The 20,435-nt window shown below is 56.3% G+C and overlaps 2 protein-coding genes across 4 annotated transcripts; both read right to left on the bottom strand.

Moving 5' to 3' along the window:
- Positions 1–2,976: 2,976 nt before the first annotated feature.
- On the bottom strand, positions 2,977–18,963 carry ARID5A (AT-rich interaction domain 5A). 3 transcript variants are annotated; one of them, XM_002811661.6, is made up of 7 exons: positions 18,844–18,963; positions 8,101–8,216; positions 6,164–6,302; positions 5,818–5,870; positions 5,338–5,435; positions 4,878–5,037; positions 2,977–4,512 (listed from the first exon to the last, which is right to left on the bottom strand). In XM_002811661.6, exons 1-7 carry the CDS (start codon positions 18,845–18,847, stop codon positions 3,298–3,300), a joined length of 1,785 nt encoding a protein of 594 aa, XP_002811707.2. In that variant the 5' UTR covers positions 18,848–18,963; the 3' UTR covers positions 2,977–3,297. The 3 variants fall into 3 exon arrangements, with proteins under 3 accessions (XP_002811707.2, XP_024098498.2, XP_054403118.1); XM_024242730.3 differs by lacking the exon at positions 18,844–18,963 and adding an exon at positions 8,607–9,919; XM_054547143.1 differs by lacking the exons at positions 6,164–6,302; positions 18,844–18,963 and having other exon boundaries at positions 8,101–8,131.
- LOC103889468 (uncharacterized) lies at positions 14,602–18,835 on the bottom strand. Its single transcript, XM_054547144.2, is given in 2 exon segments — positions 14,602–17,910; positions 17,913–18,835. Coding segments are annotated over 2 exon segments (618 nt in total). The 5' UTR covers positions 18,289–18,835; the 3' UTR covers positions 14,602–17,668.
- Positions 18,964–20,435: the final 1,472 nt, after the last annotated feature.

The following is a 20,435-nucleotide window of genomic DNA, read 5'->3' as shown; positions in this document are numbered from 1 at the left end:
GGCCTCCCAAAGTTCTAGGATTACAGGCATGAGCCATCGCACCTAGCCCACCCTCTGGTTTTGAGTGTAAACCTTGGCTGAGTGGTGGAGGTCTCTCACTTCCCTGCCTGGGCTCCCAGCTGCCCCTCTGCTTCCTCCCCCGCCAGCCCGTGGCTGTGCCCACCCTGAGACCACTCCCTCAGCTCCCTCCAGTGCAGGTCGCTTCTCCACGCTGTCCCGAGGTGGGGGTTGCTGCCAGCCCATGTTGCTGCCCCTGCATCGTGGCCTTGCTGTGGACCCCGAGCTCCTCCTCCCCACTTCTTGCCTGACCTTGGCCCAAAGGCGGTGACTCCAAGGATTCCCACGCCCCAGCCCCTTCGTTCCTTGGCCTCCTCTCCTCCACTCACTCCCACGAGTGCACCCAGGTACAGGGAACGTCAGCCACGCCTCTTATCCCCAGGCCACCTCCTTGAGTCCCGCGGTTCTCGGAGCCCCACTGCGCTCCATCAGTCCCGCCAATCGTCCTTGGCTCCCCGCACCCAGCCTGGACTCCAGGCCTTCCACTGGCCTCGCTCCCTGCACTCGCCTCAGCTCCCTGTCCCGCTCTGCTGTGCCAGACTGTCCCGGCCCAGCGCCGCCTCGGTGGAACCTGGCTCTCCCCTACTCCGAATCTTCACACAGCTTGTGGCCTGGTCCCGCCGAAACCCAAAACCCGTGCCACCAACCTCAGGTGGAACCAAGTGCTTCCCAGAGGCCCCAGGGCATGGCGGTGCTCCCGTCTGAGATCACTCATTCTCGTCCCCTCCTCCCCTCCTCCCCTCAACCTCAGGTCTCCAGCCCTGGTACTTGTCCTCGGTCTCTGCTCACTGAGGAATCAGAGGCACTGACGGGACCCCACCATTCAGGCCGGTTGTGAGCCGGGACGCTACCCTCCGAGAATCGGGTACAGCTAGTACCGGGCTGTGGAGCACTGGGTACCCTGGAAGCATGACTACATCCGGCTCTAGCATCTGTGCCAAAAGCAGGGTCCCCTGCGTCCTGCCCAGGGCGCCCACCTGCCCAGGACAGACGTCCCACGGGAAGTGCATTCTCCAGATCGGCCTCCAGAGGGCGCCGTGATCACAGCGCTGAGCCGCCTGCGCATCTTTGTCCAGGGCCAGGCCAATGTTGCTTCGCAGATGAAGGGCACCCTGCCCCGTCCTGGGCAGGACCCTGCACACAACAGGGTCACCTCCCCTTTTATCCAGGGGATCTGACCCCAGTGATCTGTGGCCCAGCACCCAGGGCCTGGAGGGTGGGCAGAACTCGGCTCCCTCCCCATTCTTTTGAGACCGAGTTTTGCTCCTTGCCCAGGCTGGAGTGCAGTGGCACAGTCTCGGCTCAGTGCAACCTCTGCCTCCCGAGTTCAAGTTATTCTCCTGCCTCAGCCTCCCAAGTACCTGGGATTACAGGTGCCCGCCACCATGCCTGGCTAATTTTTGTATTTTTTGTACAGATGGAGTTTCACCATGTTGGCCAGGCTGGTCACAAACTCCTGACCTCAGGTTATCCGCCCGCCTTGGCCTCCCAAAATGCTGGGATTACAGGTGTGAGCCACTGCACCCAGCCCCTCCCCATTCTTTATCATCCACTGAGCCTCCGCGGCTGGGAGAGATGGACTGCACACAGGCGCATGTGGCAGTGCGGAGCTCAGAGCTGGTCACTGCAGGTGCTCAGGCTGACATCTTGGCATCTCTCAGAAGGAAAGAGGTGGAAGGTTGGGAGATGCCCCTGCAGAGCCTGAGCGCTCTCAACAGCAGGGACCACCACTCTTTGCCCCTCCACCCATCACAGGCCTCGCTTGGAAGGTGCCTGAGCTCTCCTCCACAGGCTGCTCCTGAAGGAGGCGGCCAGGGGCAGGGGCTGGATAGGGTGCCCTTTTGGCCTGGCCACCCACTCCCTGGTGCCAGGCATGCTGCATGTTCCCTGGCCTGGGTTCTGTCATCGTGGATGGTGGCCTTGGGCAAGCAAGACCCTGCCCGTCCCTGAACTTGGCGTCTCTACCTGCAAACTATGGGGGCCCTTCCCATGGCCGGAGTTCATGAGCATCCCAGCCCCAGCCCCAGCCTCAGCGGCCAGGGTAAGTTCCAGTGGTGCGTGTCACCCACTGACTTGCTCACACCTGTAGCCCTGACATCTGCCCTCTGCTTGGCCAGCAGTAGCCCCACTTTTCCAGGACTACATGTGAAGCTGTTTGGGTGCAGGCTGCTTGTGGAGGGAGGGGACAGTGCCTCTGAAAAGAACCCACCCTCCCTCCTCCTGAGCCAAGGCCCTGCTCCCATCCGGCCTGCAGGAAGCAGGGCATCAGGCCGCAGGGATTCTAATATGAGCCCTGGGGCAACCACATCTGAAACCGCAGGGGCTTGTTACCGATGCAGACACCCAGGCCCAGACCAGTGGATTTGCTCCCCTTTCCCTCCAGGCACCTCTGGTGATTTCACTCCAGTGGTCATTCTGGCCTGTCCATGTGGGTCAGGCAAGTGGGGTGGGGCTGCAGAGAGGGCTCGGCTGCAGGCCCCAGAAATCTACATCCACCACCAAGGCAGACCAACTCAGGCTTCCTGGTCACACCCCAAGCCCCCAGGGGCACTGGTAACAGCCTGGGGTACTGCTCAGAGCACGGGAGTCACACAGCCTGGGCAGCCCTCCCCTGCCCCTCCTGCCAGGGGAAACTGGGCAAGTCACTGACGCTCCCAGGGCCTCCAATCCCCATCTCCACAACGAAGAAGGCAGCAAGCATTCCCTGAAGCTCAACTAGGAAACTGGACTGAAGGCAAGGACAGATGTCAGAGGCTGCCTAAACAGCAGAGGCTGGGGTTTGCTTTGGGCCCGCTCTTGAATGGGGTAGTGGCGTTCAGGTCCATCTCCTTGGCCCCCTAATGGCAGCCCCACCCACAAGCTCACCCCCGCCTTGCCTGCCGTTGCAAAGGCCCACACCACGCACACCGCAGGGCTACGTGGATTCACACTGGTGTCTTTTTATTGGATTTTCCGTAGGCAACCTGGGTGCTTCCAGCTCTGCTTTGGGGCAGTGGGAGCTGCCCACCCTCTCCCAGGGCCTTATAAAAACTGGGTCCTCTGCTCCTGGGTTCAGGCTGCTGCCTTGAGACAAACACAGTTTTCCCACTGCCTCCTTCTTCACTTGTGCCAGGCTGCCCAGCCAGGGGCATGGCCCGGGTGTCCTGCGTAGCAGGCACTAGTTCAGAGCCCCCTGGCAGCAGCATCTGCCTGTTGTAGGCCCCTGTCGACTCCACAGTGTACACAACACCATGGGCTGGCCTACAGCTTGGTGTTGAGGTGGAAGAAGTGGGGCGCTGCATAGGTTGTGACTGGTGGTGCGTGCCAGGCAGATGAGGCCGGGCAAAGTCTGTGGCGGAGGGCACTGTCGAAGGACGTTGGGGGGAAGTGCATCAGGCCAGCGGCCACAGGCGAGGGGCCTGCAGTGGCCAGGAAGTGGGCCGGGAAGGCCGGGATGACCAGGGGGCTGAAGGGGAGTGCAGCCTGGCCCTTCAAGGGGCCTGGGGTGCCAGTGAAGTTCAGCGGGCAGTGCAGCATGGTGCCCCTGTAGGCCTCTGGAGGCACAGGCCCCAGGGCTGGGCCCAGAAGGCAGGAGACCAGGCCGGACCCTGCAGGTTTGGCCCCACACTTCTTGGCATCCGCCTCCTTAAGAAAGGGAGACACGGCCCGCAGTCTCTTCCCACTGTGGGCAGCACCCTCTTCCTCCAGGCTGCGCTTGCTGCCCAGGCCTGGGCTACTGGGGAAGGTGGGTGGGAGCGTGGGGCTCTCGGCTGGGACCTTGGCCATGGGGGACACCCAGCAGGCTTTAGGCTTGGGGTAGACGACGCCCTTTCTGGAGCCACCTTTGTGGAATGCAGAAGGGCGGTTAGCGTCCCCGCCCCACACCAGCTGGGGCTCTTTCACTGACAGCCCCTCTTTGCCAGGAGGCCCCAATAGCACCCCATCTTTAAGTCTAGAGAAGAAGTCCCTGGGGTGCTGGCTGACAGGCTTCAGCACCTCGGTGGGGTGGGTGTGGAAGCAGCCCTTGAAGATGGGGGCTGCCGGGCAGGGGCCCGCCTGCGCCTCCTCCCTGAGGCTGCCACCCGGGGCCTGCAATCCCTCCTGAGGGGTCAGCCGATGCCTGGAGTTCTCAGTCAGCCCTTTGTGGCTCTGGGGACTGTCTGGGAGGTGAACAGCTGGGGACGCCTGGGGCTCTGCCCCATGGCGGCAGCCCTCCTCCTGGCACTGCAAGGCCTCCACCTTGCTCACCTGGGCCAGGAGCTTCTTTTTGGCCAGCGGTGACATGATGCCGTGTGTCCCCTTGCAGTAGAAGCTGGATAGGAGCCGCTTGTAGGCCTCAGGACAGCCGCTGGCACCCACAAAGGACACAGAAGACCCAGAGGTTGGGCCCTGCTGTTCTGTGCTGTTCCTGGGGGGCTCCTGGCTGGGAAGTGGTGCTGGGTCAGCAGCATCTGCTTTGGTCTTTCCTGGCATCATCTGGAATGAGGGAAAGCCTTGCCTCAGGGCTGCCTGAGCCCCACATCCTGACCTGAGGAGCAGGAGGTGGCACTTTCAGGCCTGCCCAGGTCCCCCGCTAGCCCCTGCAGTCCTCTGTGAAGAATTTTCCAAAGGTGCCCTGTCCTCTGAGTGGACAGAGCCTCAGGTGCCTGGTGGGTGGGCGCAGGCTGGAGGTCAGAGTCCACTTGCACAACCATCTGTGGAGAACCTGGAACCTTGCAAGTCCCGCCCTGGGTGCAGGTTCTGTGTGTTCTGAGCAGACAGCTCCGCGGCCACAGGGAGTTGTGGGGTAGGGAGCTACAAGAGGCAAGGGACAGGGTGGCCCCAGCCAGCCGCAGGCCTACCTGGTCCACGCGCCGCTCCTCCTTGGCCTTCTTCGGCCTCTCGGTGGCCCCATCATCCCCCCTGTTCTCCTTAGCCATCTTGTACTGTTTCCTGGGCTTGGAGGTGGGCAGCGGCTTGTCATCCTCCCCCTTCAGGTGCCGCACGTATGGCAGGACCAGCCTGGGGAGGAACCACGCATGTCCCCCAGGAGGCCGGCGCCCATCCCCTCCATGGGCCTCTGCAGCCTCCTCTGAGCCCCTTTCCCCGCTGGCGCCGAGGAAGGCCCTCTCCTGGTCCCAAAGCTTCAGCTCCCTCAGTGACTGTGCCCAGCCAGCCTGGGCTCCCGCAGCTCTGAGGACGGCACAGCGCTGAGGACGGACGCTGCCAGCTCCGGGCAGAGTCCACCCGGCCCTCCAGGCAAGGTCGGCCAAAGCCCCGCAGGGCAGGCGGCGTCCAGCACCCGAGCCCGCCCCACCGTACCTCTCGTAGTGGCGGCGCGTGCACGTGGCCGCGCTGGTGCTGCCCGGGCTGCCCCCCAGCTCGTCGTACACGTTCTTCCAGAGGCGGCGCCCGGTCACCTGCAAGGGCACCTCGTGAGGGCGCGGCCAGCGGGCGCCCCCTGGCGGCGGGGTCCTTGCAGCTCCGGCCGCCCTCGCAGGGACTCGAAAGACTGCAGTTTGGCAGCTGCTCTGCGGCTCCAGCAGCGGCCAGCCGATTCTCCCTCCTAGGGCCACGGACTGCTGGCCCAAGCAGTTTTCCCAATACGGGGCGGGCAGAACAGATGGGGAAGGCTGAAAAGCTGCTTTGAGCAGCAGAGTACCAGCGGGGGAGGCAGGGAGGCAGGGACGCAGGGGCAGGACTGGGGATCCTGGCTCTTCCTCTGTCCAGAGGCAAGGACAGCGCTGCAGGCTCACCCCAGGGATATGCAGTTTGGCAAGGACTGGGAGGTGCCTTCCTTACCAGCTCATAGGCCCCCAGCTTCTCCACTGCCTTGTAGATCTTCCACAGGTTAACTGGGGGAGAGAGGGGCAGGCTGGCCGTCAGTCTCTGTGGGAGGTGGGGACAGCCTGCCACCCCTTCCTGGTGCCTTGACAGGCCAGGCAGAGACCAGCACACACCCAGCCAGGGCCACTGCAATAGACGGGCAGGCTGTGCCCTGTGCACCCCTGGCCCAGTGGTAGCCTGGAGGGAGGCCTCCTTTCTATCTGCAACCTGGGTCACCCAGAGTGGGAGTGCCTGCCCGATGCCCTGCCTGGGCGGGGTCCCCTGCTGGGCCCCCCTCCCTGCCTGCACCCCAGGGACGCACTCTGCTTGAAGCCGAGATGGGGCACCCTCTCGATGGGCGTGTGTCGCTCCTTCATGAACTTGTAGAGGCTGACCAGGAAGGCCTGCTCCTCCTCCCGCTCCTGCTCCTCCTCCCGCTCCCCGCCTGCCTCGGGGGAGTCCTGGGGAGAAAACAGGAGGCATTGGGATGGGCCCCAATTGGTGGCTGGCTGCTGGGGATGTGCAGAAACCACTGGCTGCAGGAAGAATAAGGTACCTGCCCCAACCCCAGTTTCCCAGAGAGCACCTAGCCACTGTTCTGAGAGGGAGTGGCTGTTCCTGGGTTCAGCAGGCACAGGTGTCAGCTCTCAGCGCCCCAGGACAGGAGCTAGAGTCCAGGACCTCCCCGGAGGCTGGGTACCCCAGAGCAGCTGGCTCCAGAGGCTGCCACGAGAGCAGTCCCCAGCCTTCTCCAGGCCAGGGTCACTTCTCTGTCTTGTTCTTGATTTGTCATATTTGTGTCAGCTCCTCTGCCAGACTAGGAGCTCCAGGAGGGCAGGCTCAGTGTCCCTGGGACTCCCCCATAACCGCAGAGGGAAAAGCTGAAGGAGCAAAGGTGCTCAGTGCTTTCTGGTGCCGTGGGGTTGCTCTGTCAGGCCCACATTCCCCGAGCCTCTGTGTGGCCCCAAGCCTGCAGTGCTGAGCACAGGGAGGTGAAGTTCTGGGCTTCAATTGCACACTGCTGTCAGGGGCACAGGACTTTTGGTTGCGGGTCCCAGAGGGGCAATCTCTGCTGATGCCGTTCATCCAGCGAGTGGCTCGGGGCAGAGAGCCCAGGGCCCATACCCTGCTCAGAGAACAGACAGCTTCCAAGACATAAACCATCTGGACTAGGACAGCGCAGACAGCCATGTGTTCCAAAAATATTTGATCCAGCTGGGCACGGTGGCTCACACCTGTAATCCCAGCACTTTGGGAAGCCGAGGTGGGCAGACTGATCACTTGAGGTCAGAAGTTCGAGACCAGCCTGGCCAACATGGGGAAATCCCATCTCTACTAAAAATACAAAAATTAGCCAGGCCTGGTAGTGCATGCCTGTAATCCTAGCTACTCGGGAGGCTGAGGCAGAAGAATCATTTGAACCCAGGAGCTGGAGGTTGCAGGGAGCCAAGATTGTGCCACTACACTCCAGCCTGGGTAACAGTGAGACTCTGTCTAAAAATAATAATAATAATAATTGATTCAAGTTTCAGTGTTTTTACTTTTTTTGTTATTGTAAATAGCTTCTGTAATAGTTCAGTGTTTTTAAGGTATTAAAGACCTCTGAGAAGAAACAACATAGGAACTCACATATCACCCATGAAATCATAACATGCTGGGGCCCTGGGGCTGGTCTGTGCAGACCTCAGAAGGAAGGCTCATAATTGCGCAAGTCAATCTGCTCCTCCAGGCCTCTATTCTGAATTCCCGGCAAGCTGCTAAAGACAACTACCATTTGCAACCACTTTTCTGCGTGAATCAGGGTACTTTTCCAGACTGTGCCACCAAAGCAAATGGCCAAAATGAATGAAAGCCGGGGCCGACTGTGCTCCGAAAAAGCTGCCTGCAGCTCCCCCTTCAGATTCTGTGCTCATCGAAACAGTCTTGTTGGTCTCACTGAGTGACTTTATACGCCCATGTTATGCATCTGAATGAATGGATGTGAATGTGGTTTTACATCATGGGCTGGAGCTTTTGTCTGTTTTATGGATCAGGGTGGTGGGTCATCTTCATTTCAAAAAAGGGTTCTGCTACAAAAACCAAGATTGAAACTCTCTGCCACAGATGACAAGTAAGTCCCCTGGCTGCTGGGCAGGGCCAGAGTAGGAACATATCTCCCTCCTGAGAGCTTGGGGAGTGTCCAGGTTCACCTGGAGGCGGAGCACAGGTGAGGGTGGCAGGGAAGAGCGCCCAGGGAGTCAGCAGAGGGAGTCAACTCACCTCCAGTGAGGTGGGGTTCTGGATCCCGTTCTGCTCGCCAGCAGGTGTGGGGGATGCAGGTGTGTCTAGGGCGTCACCCTCCGTGGACTGCTTCCTGTTCCCTTTGACAGGGGCTGCTGCAAGGAGAGAGGGAAGGAGGAAGGAGGAAGGGGTGGGGAGAGAGCACATGAGACTCAAGCAGGGAGGAACAGGAGCAGTCTCCCTACTCCCAATCAGAGTTGCCAGAGGGCGCCAGTGCAGGGGCTCACTCCTGCGATCCCAGCACTTTGGGAGGCCCAGGCAGGTGATCACCTGAGGTCAGGAGTTCAAGACCTGTCTGGGCAACATAGTGAGACCCCCGTCTCTATTATTTAAAAAAAAAAAAAAAAAAAAGAATTGGTCAGGGGGAAGGGGTGTGTCCCTGGCTGCACACAGGCTACATGCACACACACACACACACAGACACACACACACACACAGAGGCCCTCCTCCCCGCTCCCCCACAACCCGCTGCATCCGCTCCACACCTGCCCCTTTTCTTTCCTCTGCTCCAGCTATCTCCCCACATCTTTGAAGGAAACGCAAAACCACCTTGAGGTCAAGTCACAGGAGGCCGGGGTTGGGCTGTGGTGCTTGGGGAAATCCTGTCTCCAAAATCTGCCCCTGCTCAGACACAGAGTTGAGAAGCAGCTCAGTCTCACTGGAGAGCTAAAGGATCCCATGGCTGTGGCCCCAAAGCAACACAGGGGTCCCTGGGTAGTGGTTCCTCCGGGAATATTCAGGAACATCTGACCTTTCCCTGAGCATTTGCAGAGTTCTAACTGCCCTAATAATGCCACATGCTCCCCTCACCTGCAAGGGTCCTGGTGACCCCTCAGGTCTCTGCTGACAAGTGCCTTCCTCTGGGTGGCCTCCTCCGGCCCCCGGCCATGGGCAGCTCCTCCGTCACCCTAGGCTACTCACAGCCATCCTGGCTGAACTGCCTGTGGCTCCTGGGGCACCCTGATAGTTTGGTGAGGCTTCCCATACCCCACACAGCAGATGCCAAGCTGGAACGAGCAAGGCTCACAACAACCCTGCGTGGCAGGCAGGAGAAGCCATGGGCTGTATTTTACTAAGAACCACCATGTGCTGATGGTTGCAAAAACGCAACACCTCTGCCACTGCAAAAACCACAACCACTGGAAACTGCCTCAGGCCACATGGCAGGCTGGCAGCAGATACCAGACCAGGAACCCACGTCTTCTGACAACCTTTCCTTTCTGTCCTTTGTTCTTTTGTTAATCAAGTATGAATTGGTTCACTCCCTCCCAGGACATCCTTATTGTTAGGAACCTATGAGATTTCCCTTCCATCCCAGACAGAAAAAGAATCTCCTCAGGAACAAGAAACCCAAACCAGCGTAAGCCAGGGGCCAGTGGTACTCAGAGGCACGGGGTAGAATCCTTCGCCACTGAGTGGTCCTGCTTTGGTAGGTGTTCTTATGTCTTGCCTCCATGTTGATGGCTGCTGACTGATCTCAGGGTGGTGGTTTCTTGGGCTGGGGTGACTGTGGCAATTTCTTAAAATAAGACAACAATGAAGTTTGCCACATCCATTAACTCTTCCTTTTTTTTTTTTTTTTTTTTTTTTTTGAGACAGAATCTCGCTCTGTCGCCCAGGCTGGAGTGCAGTGGCGCGATCTTGGCTCACTGCAATCTTTGCCTCCTGGGTTCAAGTGATTCTTCTGCCTCAGCCTCCCGAGTAGCTGGGACTACAGGTGCGTGCCACTACGCCTGGCTAATTTTTGTATTTTTAGTAGAGACGGGGTTTCACCATACTGGCCAGGCTGATCTCAAACTCCTGACCTCATGATCTGCCCACCTCAGCCTCCCAAAGTGCTGGGATTACAGGCGTGAGCCACTGCGCCTGGCAACTCTTCCTTTCGTGAAAGATTTCTCCATGGCATGCATGTTATGCTATTTTTGACAGCATTTTATCCACAGCAAAACTTTCAAAACTGATGTCCATCCTCTCAAACCCTGCTGCTGCTTTATCAACTAAGTTTCTGTAACATTCTAAATCCTTTGTTGTCATTTTGACAACGTTCACAGCATCTTCGCCAGTAGATTCCACTTCAAGAAGCCACTTTAGGATGGGCGCGGTGGCTCACGCCTGTAATCCCAGCACTTTGGGGGCCAAGGTGGGCGGATCACCTGAGGTCAGGAGTTTGAGACCAGCCTGGCCAATGTGGCGAAACCCTGTCTCTACTAAAAACACAGAAGTCAGCTGGGTGTGGTGGCAGGTCCCAGTAGTCCCACTCGGGTAGTAACTTGGGAGGCTGAGGCAGGAGAATCCTTTGAACCTAGGAGGCGGAGGCTGCAGTGAGCTGAGATTACTCCACTGTACTCCAGTCTGGGCGATGGAACAAGACGCTGTCTCAAAAAAAAAAAAAAAAAGTCACTTTCTTTGCCCACCCATAAAAAGCAACTCATCCACTCAAGTTTGATCATGAGATTGCAGCAATTCAGTCTCATCCTCAAGCTCTGCTTCTAACTCTAGTTCTCTTGCTGGTTCCACTGCATCTGCAGTGTCTTCTCCACTGAAGTCTTGAAGCCCTCAAAGTCATCCATGAAGGCTGGAATCAACTTCTCCCAAATGCTTGGATATTTTGACCTCCTCCCGCGAACCACGAATGTACCTTAAATGCTCTCCGGAGGTTTTCAATGTATTTTGCCCGGATCTATCAGAGGAATCACTATCTATGGCAGCTACAGCCTTACAAAATGTATTTCTTAAATAATAAGACTTGAAACTTAAAATTACTCCTTGATCCTTGGCTCTAGAATAAATGTGCTAGCAGGCATGAAAACAACATGCAGCTCCTGGTACATTTTCATCAGCGCTCTTGCATGACTGGTTGCCTTGTCAATGAACAATAATATTTTGAAAGGAATTTTTTCTGAGCAGTAGGTCTCAACAGTTGGCTTAAAATACTCAGTAAAGCATGTTATAAACAGATGTGCTGTCATCCAGGCTTTGTTATTTCATTTTTAGAACACAGAGTGAGTAGATTTAGCATAATTCTTAAAGGTTCTAGGTTTTTTGGAATGATAAATGAGCACTGGCTTCAACTTAAAGCCACCAGCTGCATTAGCCCCTAACAAGGCAGTCAGCCTGTCTTTTGAAGCCATGCATTGACTTCTCCTTAGCTATGAAAGTCCTAGATGACATCTTCTTCTGATACAAAGCTGTTTCATCTACATGGAAAATCTGTGGTAGTGTGGCCACCTTCATCAATGATCTTAGCTGGATCTTCTGGATAAACTGCTGCAGCTTCTACAATAGCCCTGGTTGATTCGCCTTGCACTTTTATGTGATGGAGATGGCATCTTTCCTTAAACCTCATGAAGCAACCTCTGCTAGCTTCCAACTTTTCTTCTGCAGCTTCCTCACCTCTCTCAGCCTTCACAGCATTGGAGATTTAGAGCCTTGGTCTGGTTTAGGCTTTGGCTTAAGGGAATGTTATGGCTTGTTGGATCTTCTATCCAGACTTCTCAAACTTTCTCCATTACCAGCAATAAGGCTGTTTTGCTTTCTTACCATGCGTGTTCACTGGAATAGCAGTTCTGATTTCCTTCAATAACTTTTCCTTGGCATTCACAACTTGACAAACTGGTGCAAGAGGCCTAGCTTTCGGCCTCTCTGGGCTTTCGACCTGCCTTCCTCACTAAGTTTAATTATTTCTAGTTTTTTATTTAAAAATAAAGACCTGTAACTCCTCCTTTCACTTGAACACTTAGAGACCATTGTAGGATTGTTAATTGGCCCAGTTTCAATATTGTTGTGCCTCAGGCAACAGTGAGGCCAAAGAAGAGAAAGAGAGGAAGAGAGATGGGGAATGCTGGTCGATGGAGCAGGTGGAGGACGAGCACACACAACATTTATCGATTTAGTTCACTTTGTGGGTGGGGTTCATGGTACCCCAAAACAATGACAATAGTAACATCAAAGATCACTGATCACAGATCACCATAACAGATATAATAATGAAAAAGTTTGAAATGTTGTAAGACTCACCAAAATGTGACACCGAGACACAAAGTGAGCACATGCTGTTAAAAAAAATGGCATCGATAGACTTGCTCGATGCCAGGTTGCCACAAACCTTCAATGAGTAAAAAATGCTGTATTTGTGAAGTACAATAAAGCAAAGCATGATAGAGCAAGGTGTGCCTGTACATTCTCTCCCTCAGTCCCAGAGGAATTCCATTTTAAAGAGGGGGAATCTGAAGCCAGAATGGTTATAGTTCGCTTGCCTCCCTGGGGGACCAGGATTCAAAACAAAGTCTGATTCTGGTCCAGTGGCTGCTGTGGTTATCATTTGCAAGGCCTTCATGAAGAGTCCAAGTAAGCCTGGAGAGAAACCAATCCTAAGGCTTGTCAAAGAGAAAGAGACCAGGGCCACCCTCTTGGGCTAGCCTCTGACCCACCAGTCTCCAGAAATCCTGGGTACTAACAAGTGACCCACCAGACTGATGCCTTTCCATCCAAGTCCTCTGTGACTTTGTGCTTCAGTCTTCCCTGCTATGAAATGGGAGAGGAAGATCCTTGAGTTCTTTGCTATCTGTGAATTCCTGAAGTCTTCCAGGTCCAGAAGCACCTCCTCCACCGGCTCTTCTCCCACTGCCTGCTACCCTCAGCTCACACATCCCCTCCCCTCATTCTTGCTGCCCCAGAGCCTTGGCATCGACAGACCCTCTCCATGTCTTCCTTGGTGTGACTGGGGCTTCTTAGTCACAGACTTGCTATGTGACCCTTGGCAAGTCGCTGCCCCTTGGGCTTCAGAAAAATACAGTAGTTAGACAGGGCCCATCAGAATCACCTGGAGGAGCATAATGCTCCGGCCCCATCCTCAGAGTCTGATTTAAGGTCCAAGGTGGGGCAGCAGGGTTGAAAGCTCCCCAGGGCATCCCAGTGGGCAGCCAAGTTGTAAGCCACAGGGCGAGAGGGGCTCTAGTCCCTTCTGCGTGGTTCAGAGTTTGCAAGCTCTGCCTGGACCACACGGGGGAAAATCTCCTGGAGTTGGGTGCTCGTGTTACCTGGAAAGGAGGTCACCAATCCGAGCTGTTTAACCCCAGATGGGAAAGGGATTAGAGCTGTCGCCCTAAGCCACAAAGGGAAACATTCTATCTCTGTATCCAGCTGAGTCCCCAGATGAACTCGGTCTCCATTCTCAGGGTTAGTGCTCTGTCCTGCCAGGGCCCTCTGCGCTGCAGGCCTTTGGGTCCCCACTTCTGCAGCATTAGATGAGCGAGAAGGGAGAGTCCTCTCCTCCTTGGTCTCCAGGGTGCCCTCTGTCTTGTCCCTGGCTGCCCTAATCCCTCCCTTTCCCTGATCATTCACAGATCAGGGTTACATTTGTAAAAGGGGTTCTGCTATAAAAAATAAGCTTGAAACCCACTGCCATAGATGTTGGGCCATGCAGGTCCGGCGTTGGGAGGTAGAGAGCTGGGAGCCAGGCAGGCAGGACCTGTGGGGTGGGGTGGGCCCTCTCCTGGCTCTGTGGAGGAGGGAAAAGGCTTATGGAGCTGGAGGCCCCGTCTCCCAGCCCCACTCAGCCCACAGAGGCAGGAGAAACCCACTTGCCCCTGATAGCTGCTGCTGCGCTGCTGTGAGCCACCGCACTACTGCCTTGTCCCCTGCCTGTGTGTGCAGATTCCTTCCTGGCACAATGCCTTACATGTTTTATTTGTAACGGAAGTGGGGGATCAAATGCAAAAAAGAAAACTGCTCTCCATAAGAATGTCATCCAGACTTCACCTTTCTCCATCCAGCAAGCAATAATGATGATGATAGTGATTATTGTCTCATTACTCACTTGTAACACATCTGGAATCTATTCCAGTATACAGGATGAAATAGGGATCCTAGCCATACTTTTCCCCCATTGGTTGGGGGGTCCCAGTGAGTGGCCTCCTCCCCCAATGGTGTAAAATGCTACTTTCCCCATAATGTCAATGCTTGTAAGGAACACATCTGGGACTATTTCTAGACTTTCTATTCTGTTTCATTCACAGTGAGATGCTAGGACCTGTGCACACTGTTTTAATTTTTGTAGCTTTATAAAACAACTTACTATCCAGAGGGCAAGTTCCCCAATATTACTCATCTTTTAAAAATATTCCATCTGAACTTTGGGATAATTCTGTTACATTCTCTTTAAAAAAAAAACAAAAACAAAAACAAAAAAAAAAACAAGAACACTTTGGGAGGCTGAGGCGGGCAGATCATGAGGTCAAGAGATCGAGACCATCCTGGCCAACATGGTGAAACCTCGTCTCTACTAAAAATACAAAAATTAGCTGGGCGTGGTGGCACATGCCTGTAGTCCCAGCTACTTGGGAGACTGAGGCAGGAGAATCGCTTGAACCCAGGAGATGGAGGTTGCAGAGAGCTGAGATCACGCCACTGCACTCCAGCCTGGCGACAGAGAGAGATTCCAACTCAAAAAAAAAAAAAAAAAAAAAAAAAAAGGCCAGGTGCGGTGGCTCACGCCTGTAATCCTGGCACTTTGGGAGGCCAAGGCAGGCAGATCACTTGAGTGCCTGGCCTTGGGAGGCCAAGGCAGGCACTTTGAGACCAGCCTGGCCAACATGGTGAAACCCTATCTCCACTAAAAATACAAAAATTAGCAGGTGTGGTGGCACACGCCAACAATCTCAGCTACTCAGGAGGCTGAGGCAGGAGAATCGCTTGAACCCAGGAGGTGGAGGTTGCAGTGAGCTGAGATCAGGCCACTGCACTCCAGCCTGGGTGACACAGACTCCGTCTCCAAAACAAACAAACAAACAAACAAAAAACCCCCACTACTGGGGCTTTGATTGCATTTAAATTTAGAAACTACTTTGAGGAGAAATAATACCTTTACAGTACTGCATCTTTCTTTTCAGGACCATGTGTCTCCATAATTCAGGTTTCCCTCTGCAGTCCTCAGAAGTTCCTTCTTAAAAAGCCCCTGTGCTTTCTTGGGGAGGTTTATTCCTAGTTTGTTCCTTGAGTTTTGTGCAGCTAGAAAATGGTGTTAGAAAAACCCTGATAATGGTAGTTCACTCCACAAAAGCCCCCCCTGCGATTTCCTCATTTCACTGCTGGGAAGAGGGCCGAGGCAGGCTAGGTGGCTGCACCGGAAGATGAGCCTGGGCTCCTAGTGACCCAGTCCCTCACTAGGCAGACAGAGGGTGCGGCAGGGTGCTGGGCAGGAGGATTGCCTGAGGCTCTTCCTGTACTATGAGTCTGATTTCTTTCCAACTCCATGGCTCCTGTCTGAGTCAAGCTCAACTCCCAGATCCTAAAACTCCAGCACTGAAGATGTTAGTCTGTCACTCCCTCCAGTAGAGGATGCTCCCATAGGTCTACTTGTTCTCAAGTTATATGCTCTGCCGACTCAAATCAGTGCCCTGGCTGGTGTGAGCTAGGCATCTCATACAACATTGCTTTGTTGAATCTTCCCAGCCATCCAGATATAACAGATATAATGTCTGAGGCTCAGAGAGGTTCAGTAACTTGCCTGGGGCCACGCAGCTTATCCATGGCAGAGCTGGGATTCAGAACCAGGGTAGTCTGACTCCTGAGAGACGCTGATCCCTAAGAGCTAGAGATTTTTTTCTTTCTAACGGGAGCAGGGAGACCTCAAGTTCCTTATCTGTGCTCAGAGGATGCAAACTCGTCCCCTTTCCCCAAGTAGATGTGCAGTTTCCCAGCACATCGCTCCTGTCACTCTGCTAACAAGAGCAGGTCTGTGTTGACTGCTAAGGCATCCAGGCTCAGGGATGGGAGGGGGCTGATCAGAGAGCTGGGGGGAGGGGGGGGAAGGAGGGCTGGGAAGGGGCATGGCCCCCACACTCTGTGAATCAACTTCCCTGGCCTGGGTGGCGGAGGGCCCAGAGGACCCGCCATCTTTGAATAAGGGGTGTTATCTCCATAATCTTGAGGAAGGAGGAAAGACCTGTTGATACCTACTGAGATTCCATTTAAAAAACTGCTACCTGTTACCTGAGAGAGTAGGGGGACCAGCTCTGGCCAGGGCCCAGCCAACCTGGCGAAGCAAAGGCAGGTATGCAAAGGCAGGAAGGTGAAGGCAGTGGGGCGGTGGTTTAGAGTCACTGAAGACGAACTTAAGATGTCTCACGGGGCTTAGCCAGGACTAGAAGGTAGCTATGGGGCCGGGCAGTGGGTGGATGTGTGGAAGTCAGCGGGCCCCCTGCCCTGCCAGACATCAAGCTTGAAGCAGATGAGAGTGGGCCAAGAGGACAGATGGGGCAAGGGGCTCTAGCACCGCATGGCTGCACCTCTTACCAAGTTGGTCACTGCTTCTGTATCTCCCTTTCCCCATCTACAAGATGGGCGTGCTAGACTCAATGTGCCCAATGGTCTCAGCAGAAAAAAGCGAGAAGAGAAAGGAGGCTTCCCCCACAAACCACAGCCAGGCTCAGTGAGAAGATCAGAGGCCTGTCTGTCCTGCTCCCTCCCCAAGGCACCTCGCTGCCCAGCAGGTGCTCCGGAAACATCAGCCTCCTGGGTGCAGGATGAGCGCAATGGACTTACAGACCCCTGTTGCCCAGAGAGGGGCAGTGACTAGTACAAGGCCACACAGCTCTCAAGTTTAAGGGTCTGCTGGAGGCACACACCCCTTTCCTTCTCTCCCTCCCTCCCTCCCCATCTGTCTGCTGCCCGCCCCACTCACCCTGGGTGTGATGGGAAGGAAGTGACACTTCCTTTGATGAAAAGTCACCGACTGGGAACACTGCGTCAATTACCACAATAATGGTAACAGCAGCCTCAATAACAACCAGCAGACGCCGCCCCGCCCCCTCGGCTGAGGTTGTTGGCTTAAGTTTCTCTGAGCTTGAGCTGGAGCAAAACAAAGACAGCCTTTGAAGCGGCGAAACGGCTGGTCCACTCGGCAGCCCGGGAGCGGGAGCGGCGGCCAGGCCGAGTCTACGCGAGCTTGCTCCAGCAGTTTGGGGAGGGGGGCCTGCCAAGGGCTGAGCTGGAGCCAGCAGTGAGAAGAAACGCGATGGGCCTGGGACCCCCACTCCCTACCAGGGCACAGGTGCAGCTCAAGCCACAGCCCGACCTCAGTACCTCAGCTTGGGGGAGGGCGAGAGAGACAGGCTCTGGGAGCAGCTGAGGCCACAAGAGCCACCAGAGGGTACAGAAAGGGAAGGAGGTGCGGGGGACACTGAATGTGAGGCTACCAACTTCCAAGCCCCACTCCCCCTGTCCCTCTTACTGGGCTCTGGGATGTCCTAAAAGCCCCAGTTCCAGGATGGGGCTGTCCCTCCCCACTGAGTCTGGGCCACATTTGGTGGTGACAGACAGTGAGAGCTCCTCAGATGGTTTCGTGTGTTCCCATTTCACCTACGGAGCAGAGGCTCAGAGGTGCCAGTTGACGTCTCTCAACTGTAGAAGCTGATTATCGGAGGCCCTTTCTACCTCTGCCACACCAAGTTCTAGGCCCCAGGCGGGTCCCTAAGGCCTGGATTGGACTCTGAGCTCTGCTGTGGGGTGAAGCCCTCGAGCCCCGATCTCCCACCCCTCCTGTGCTCTAGCGTTGCCTGTAGGCGCAGTGACGCCACCGTGCGTGTGGGCTCCCACCAGAGGAGCCCGGGTGGGGCAAGAGGCACCTGTTGTCCTCCCCTGGGGCCCGCGGAGCCCTCCTTACTGGCCCAAGACTCTGCAAACAAAGGGACACTGGACCCGCAGCGCCTCGGGACCTCCTGGGCCCTCGGGGGTCCTGCACCTCGCAAGCCCCACCACGCCGGCGCTGGGCGGAGGGTGACGCGACTCAGCCCGGGCGACCCCTAGACACCGCGGAGGGACGGAGCGCGGGCCCGGGTTGGCCCGCAGCTCCCGCCGAGCGCGAAGCCGGGCATCGCCTGCAAGCTCGCAGCCCACGCTCTTGCCCTCTTCCCCCGACGCTCCCCAGCCGCCACCCCGTCCCTTCTGCAGACCGAGGGAAGAGAAGGGGACACACGAGGGACAGGAGAGGAGAGCAACCAGGGAAGCGACCCCTCTCCTGCGGGGCTGCGGCGGGTAGGCGGAGAGACAGGAGAGGAAAAGAGAGAGGGAAAGAGAAGGAAGGGGCAGGGGGCGAGAAGCCGGGCTCCCCGGACCATTGGCGCAGCCCGCGGCCGAAAGAGGAACAGTGGAGCCTTCAAAGCGCATTGAGCAAGTTCTTCACACCCGCGCAGCCCCTTTCAGGAAACGGCGGCCGCAGAGGAAAGGGCCGCGCGCCCCGGACCCGGAGTCTGTGCCCGGCGGCGCCGCGGTTCTGAAACCCGCGGGATGTCACGGGGCGGAGGGGCGGCTGCAGACAGCTGTCACAACAAATTAGCTGAGCCCAGCTCGAGGTGGAAACCGCAGCAGGAAGTGGGACGACAGAGCCGTACCGGGCTCGGCACATTTCAGGCAAGAGACGGCGAAAAGAGTTTCGAGATAAACGCCCGGGAAGCCCCTGGCCGCCAAAACTTTTTGTCTTTCCTTTTCTCGAAGCGCGCGCGGACGCCCAGCCTCACCCCTTCCGCGCCGGCCGGGGAGCGCTGAAGCCGCGGGCCGGGCTCGCTCCCCTTGGCCCGCGGCCCGAAGCCCACCCCGGACCCCTCTCCGCCCCACACAGCGCACCGACTGCCACGAGGGCTGGAGGGGACCCGGCGCCGGCACCTTGACCCTCCCTGCAGGGCCGCCGAGCCCCTGTCCGGGCCGCGCCGCAGAGCCGCTTACCCATGGCCCAGCGAGGTCCCGCGGCGCCCGCCCGGAGACCCGCAGCGCGCGGCTGTCCAGACCCCGCGCTCTCTGAGCTACTGGCTGGCGGCGCCGCCCGCCGGCCACCTCCCCGCAGTCCCGCCCCGTCCCGCCCCTGCTCGCCCCACTCTGGGCTCCCATTGGTGAACCCGGCTTCGTCGTGCGGAGGAGGCGGGGGGCGGGGGACCGCCCTTGAGCCCGGGGTCCTCTGGGAATTGTAGTGCGCGCCCCTCTCTTCTAGGTTTTCAGAGTGGAGCCCCTGGAATAGGCTCCTCACCTAGACGAGCGGAGGCAGGACCCCCAGGAATCATTGCTGCCTTGTGCCTCAGTTTCCCTGGAGGAAAAACTAGAGCCTTGGAAAAAGCCTCCTTGCTTTCAGCAGAGCACTGAGGGCTCTGTGGAGAGAGCAAAGTGCTTATGACTTTGATTTGAAAGTGGCCCTGTGCAATTCCCAGTCCCCACCTAGCCCGACAAAGAAGGCCAGGTGAGGCCGGGAGCGGCAGCTCACGCCTGGAATCCCTGTGCTTTGGGAGGCGGAGGCGGGAGGATCACTTGAGCCCAGAAGGTCCAGGCTGCAGTGTGTTTTGATCATACCACTGCACTCTATCCTGGATCCTGGGAAATAGACGGAGACCCTGCCTCAAAAAAAAAAAAAAAAAAAAAAAAAGGAGAGGTGGTTAGTGTGAGCTAGACAAGGACCAAACTAGTAAATCCTCGGCCTAGGCTCTGTGGCCAGGCCTGCCGGTAATAGTCAGTGTCCACATATATAATGCAGACAGAGTGTGGCAGCTACAAGCTGAGTAGTCCAAAGAAGGGGCATGAGTTCAGGCTGCGGGAGGTGGGAATGAGGCGTAGGGTGAATGGAGGCAGGAGGAGGTGCCCAACCAGCCATAGCAGCAACCTGGACCTGTGCAGGCCAAAGAGGAAGAAACGGAGGCTCAGGGTTTCAGTCTCAGCAGGTGGCTAGCTAAGACGGGAACCGTGTTCCTAGTACATAGAAGCTACACAAAAATCTTTGTTGATGAATTTTAATACTCATAATAGCTCTATGCACTTCACACCATCATTGTCCTCATTTTATAGGGTAAAACTGAGGTCTGAGAGATTAGCTCAAGTAACACAGCTGGTAGGTGTTGGAGCTAGAGCTAGACCCAGGAAGAGGAGCCCTCATACCCAGGCATCCCCCCACCCGCTTTGCACCCATTACTAACCACTCATCATACTGGTGCCCCTCCTCACACTAAACGAATGGACCAGGGCTGCAGTTTGATGAACCTGAAACCCTGGCCCTTACCCTTTGGCCCTGGGATGGAAGATGTCTGCAGGCTCAGTCTAGAGCAGACGAACCTGTGGGCTCTGCAGGATAAATCCCCTGTCTACCTCATAATGGGCTGGCTTGTAAGAGCCAGCACCTGTAGAATTGGTAATAGACACCCAGAACAATCATAATGGTAATTATAACAATGCATCCCACTTCCAAGTTTACAAGCCACTTTCCCCTCCAGGAAGGCTAAGGCTGTGGTGGAAGACACTATGATGGGATGCCATCAGGAAGCACCTTTGTCCATTCT

The sequence above is a fragment of the Pongo abelii genome, chromosome 12, assembly GCF_028885655.2.
Source record: "Pongo abelii isolate AG06213 chromosome 12, NHGRI_mPonAbe1-v2.0_pri, whole genome shotgun sequence".
Taxonomy (NCBI): Eukaryota; Metazoa; Chordata; class Mammalia; order Primates; family Hominidae; genus Pongo; species Pongo abelii.
Note: the sequence above shows the minus strand (reverse complement) of the source record. Positions and strands in the feature narration are given on the sequence as shown.

What these genes read in the sequence shown, in the direction of transcription:
- ARID5A (XM_002811661.6), bottom strand. An exon ending in CCATCTCGGCTTCAAGCAGA is followed by an intron (nt 5,871 to 6,163) that starts GTGCGTCCCTGG and finishes TCTCTCCCCCAG; the next exon opens with TTAACCTGTGGAAGATCTAC. An exon ending in AGCTGGGGGCCTATGAGCTG is followed by an intron (nt 5,436 to 5,817) that starts GTAAGGAAGGCA and finishes GTGCCCTTGCAG; the next exon opens with GTGACCGGGCGCCGCCTCTG.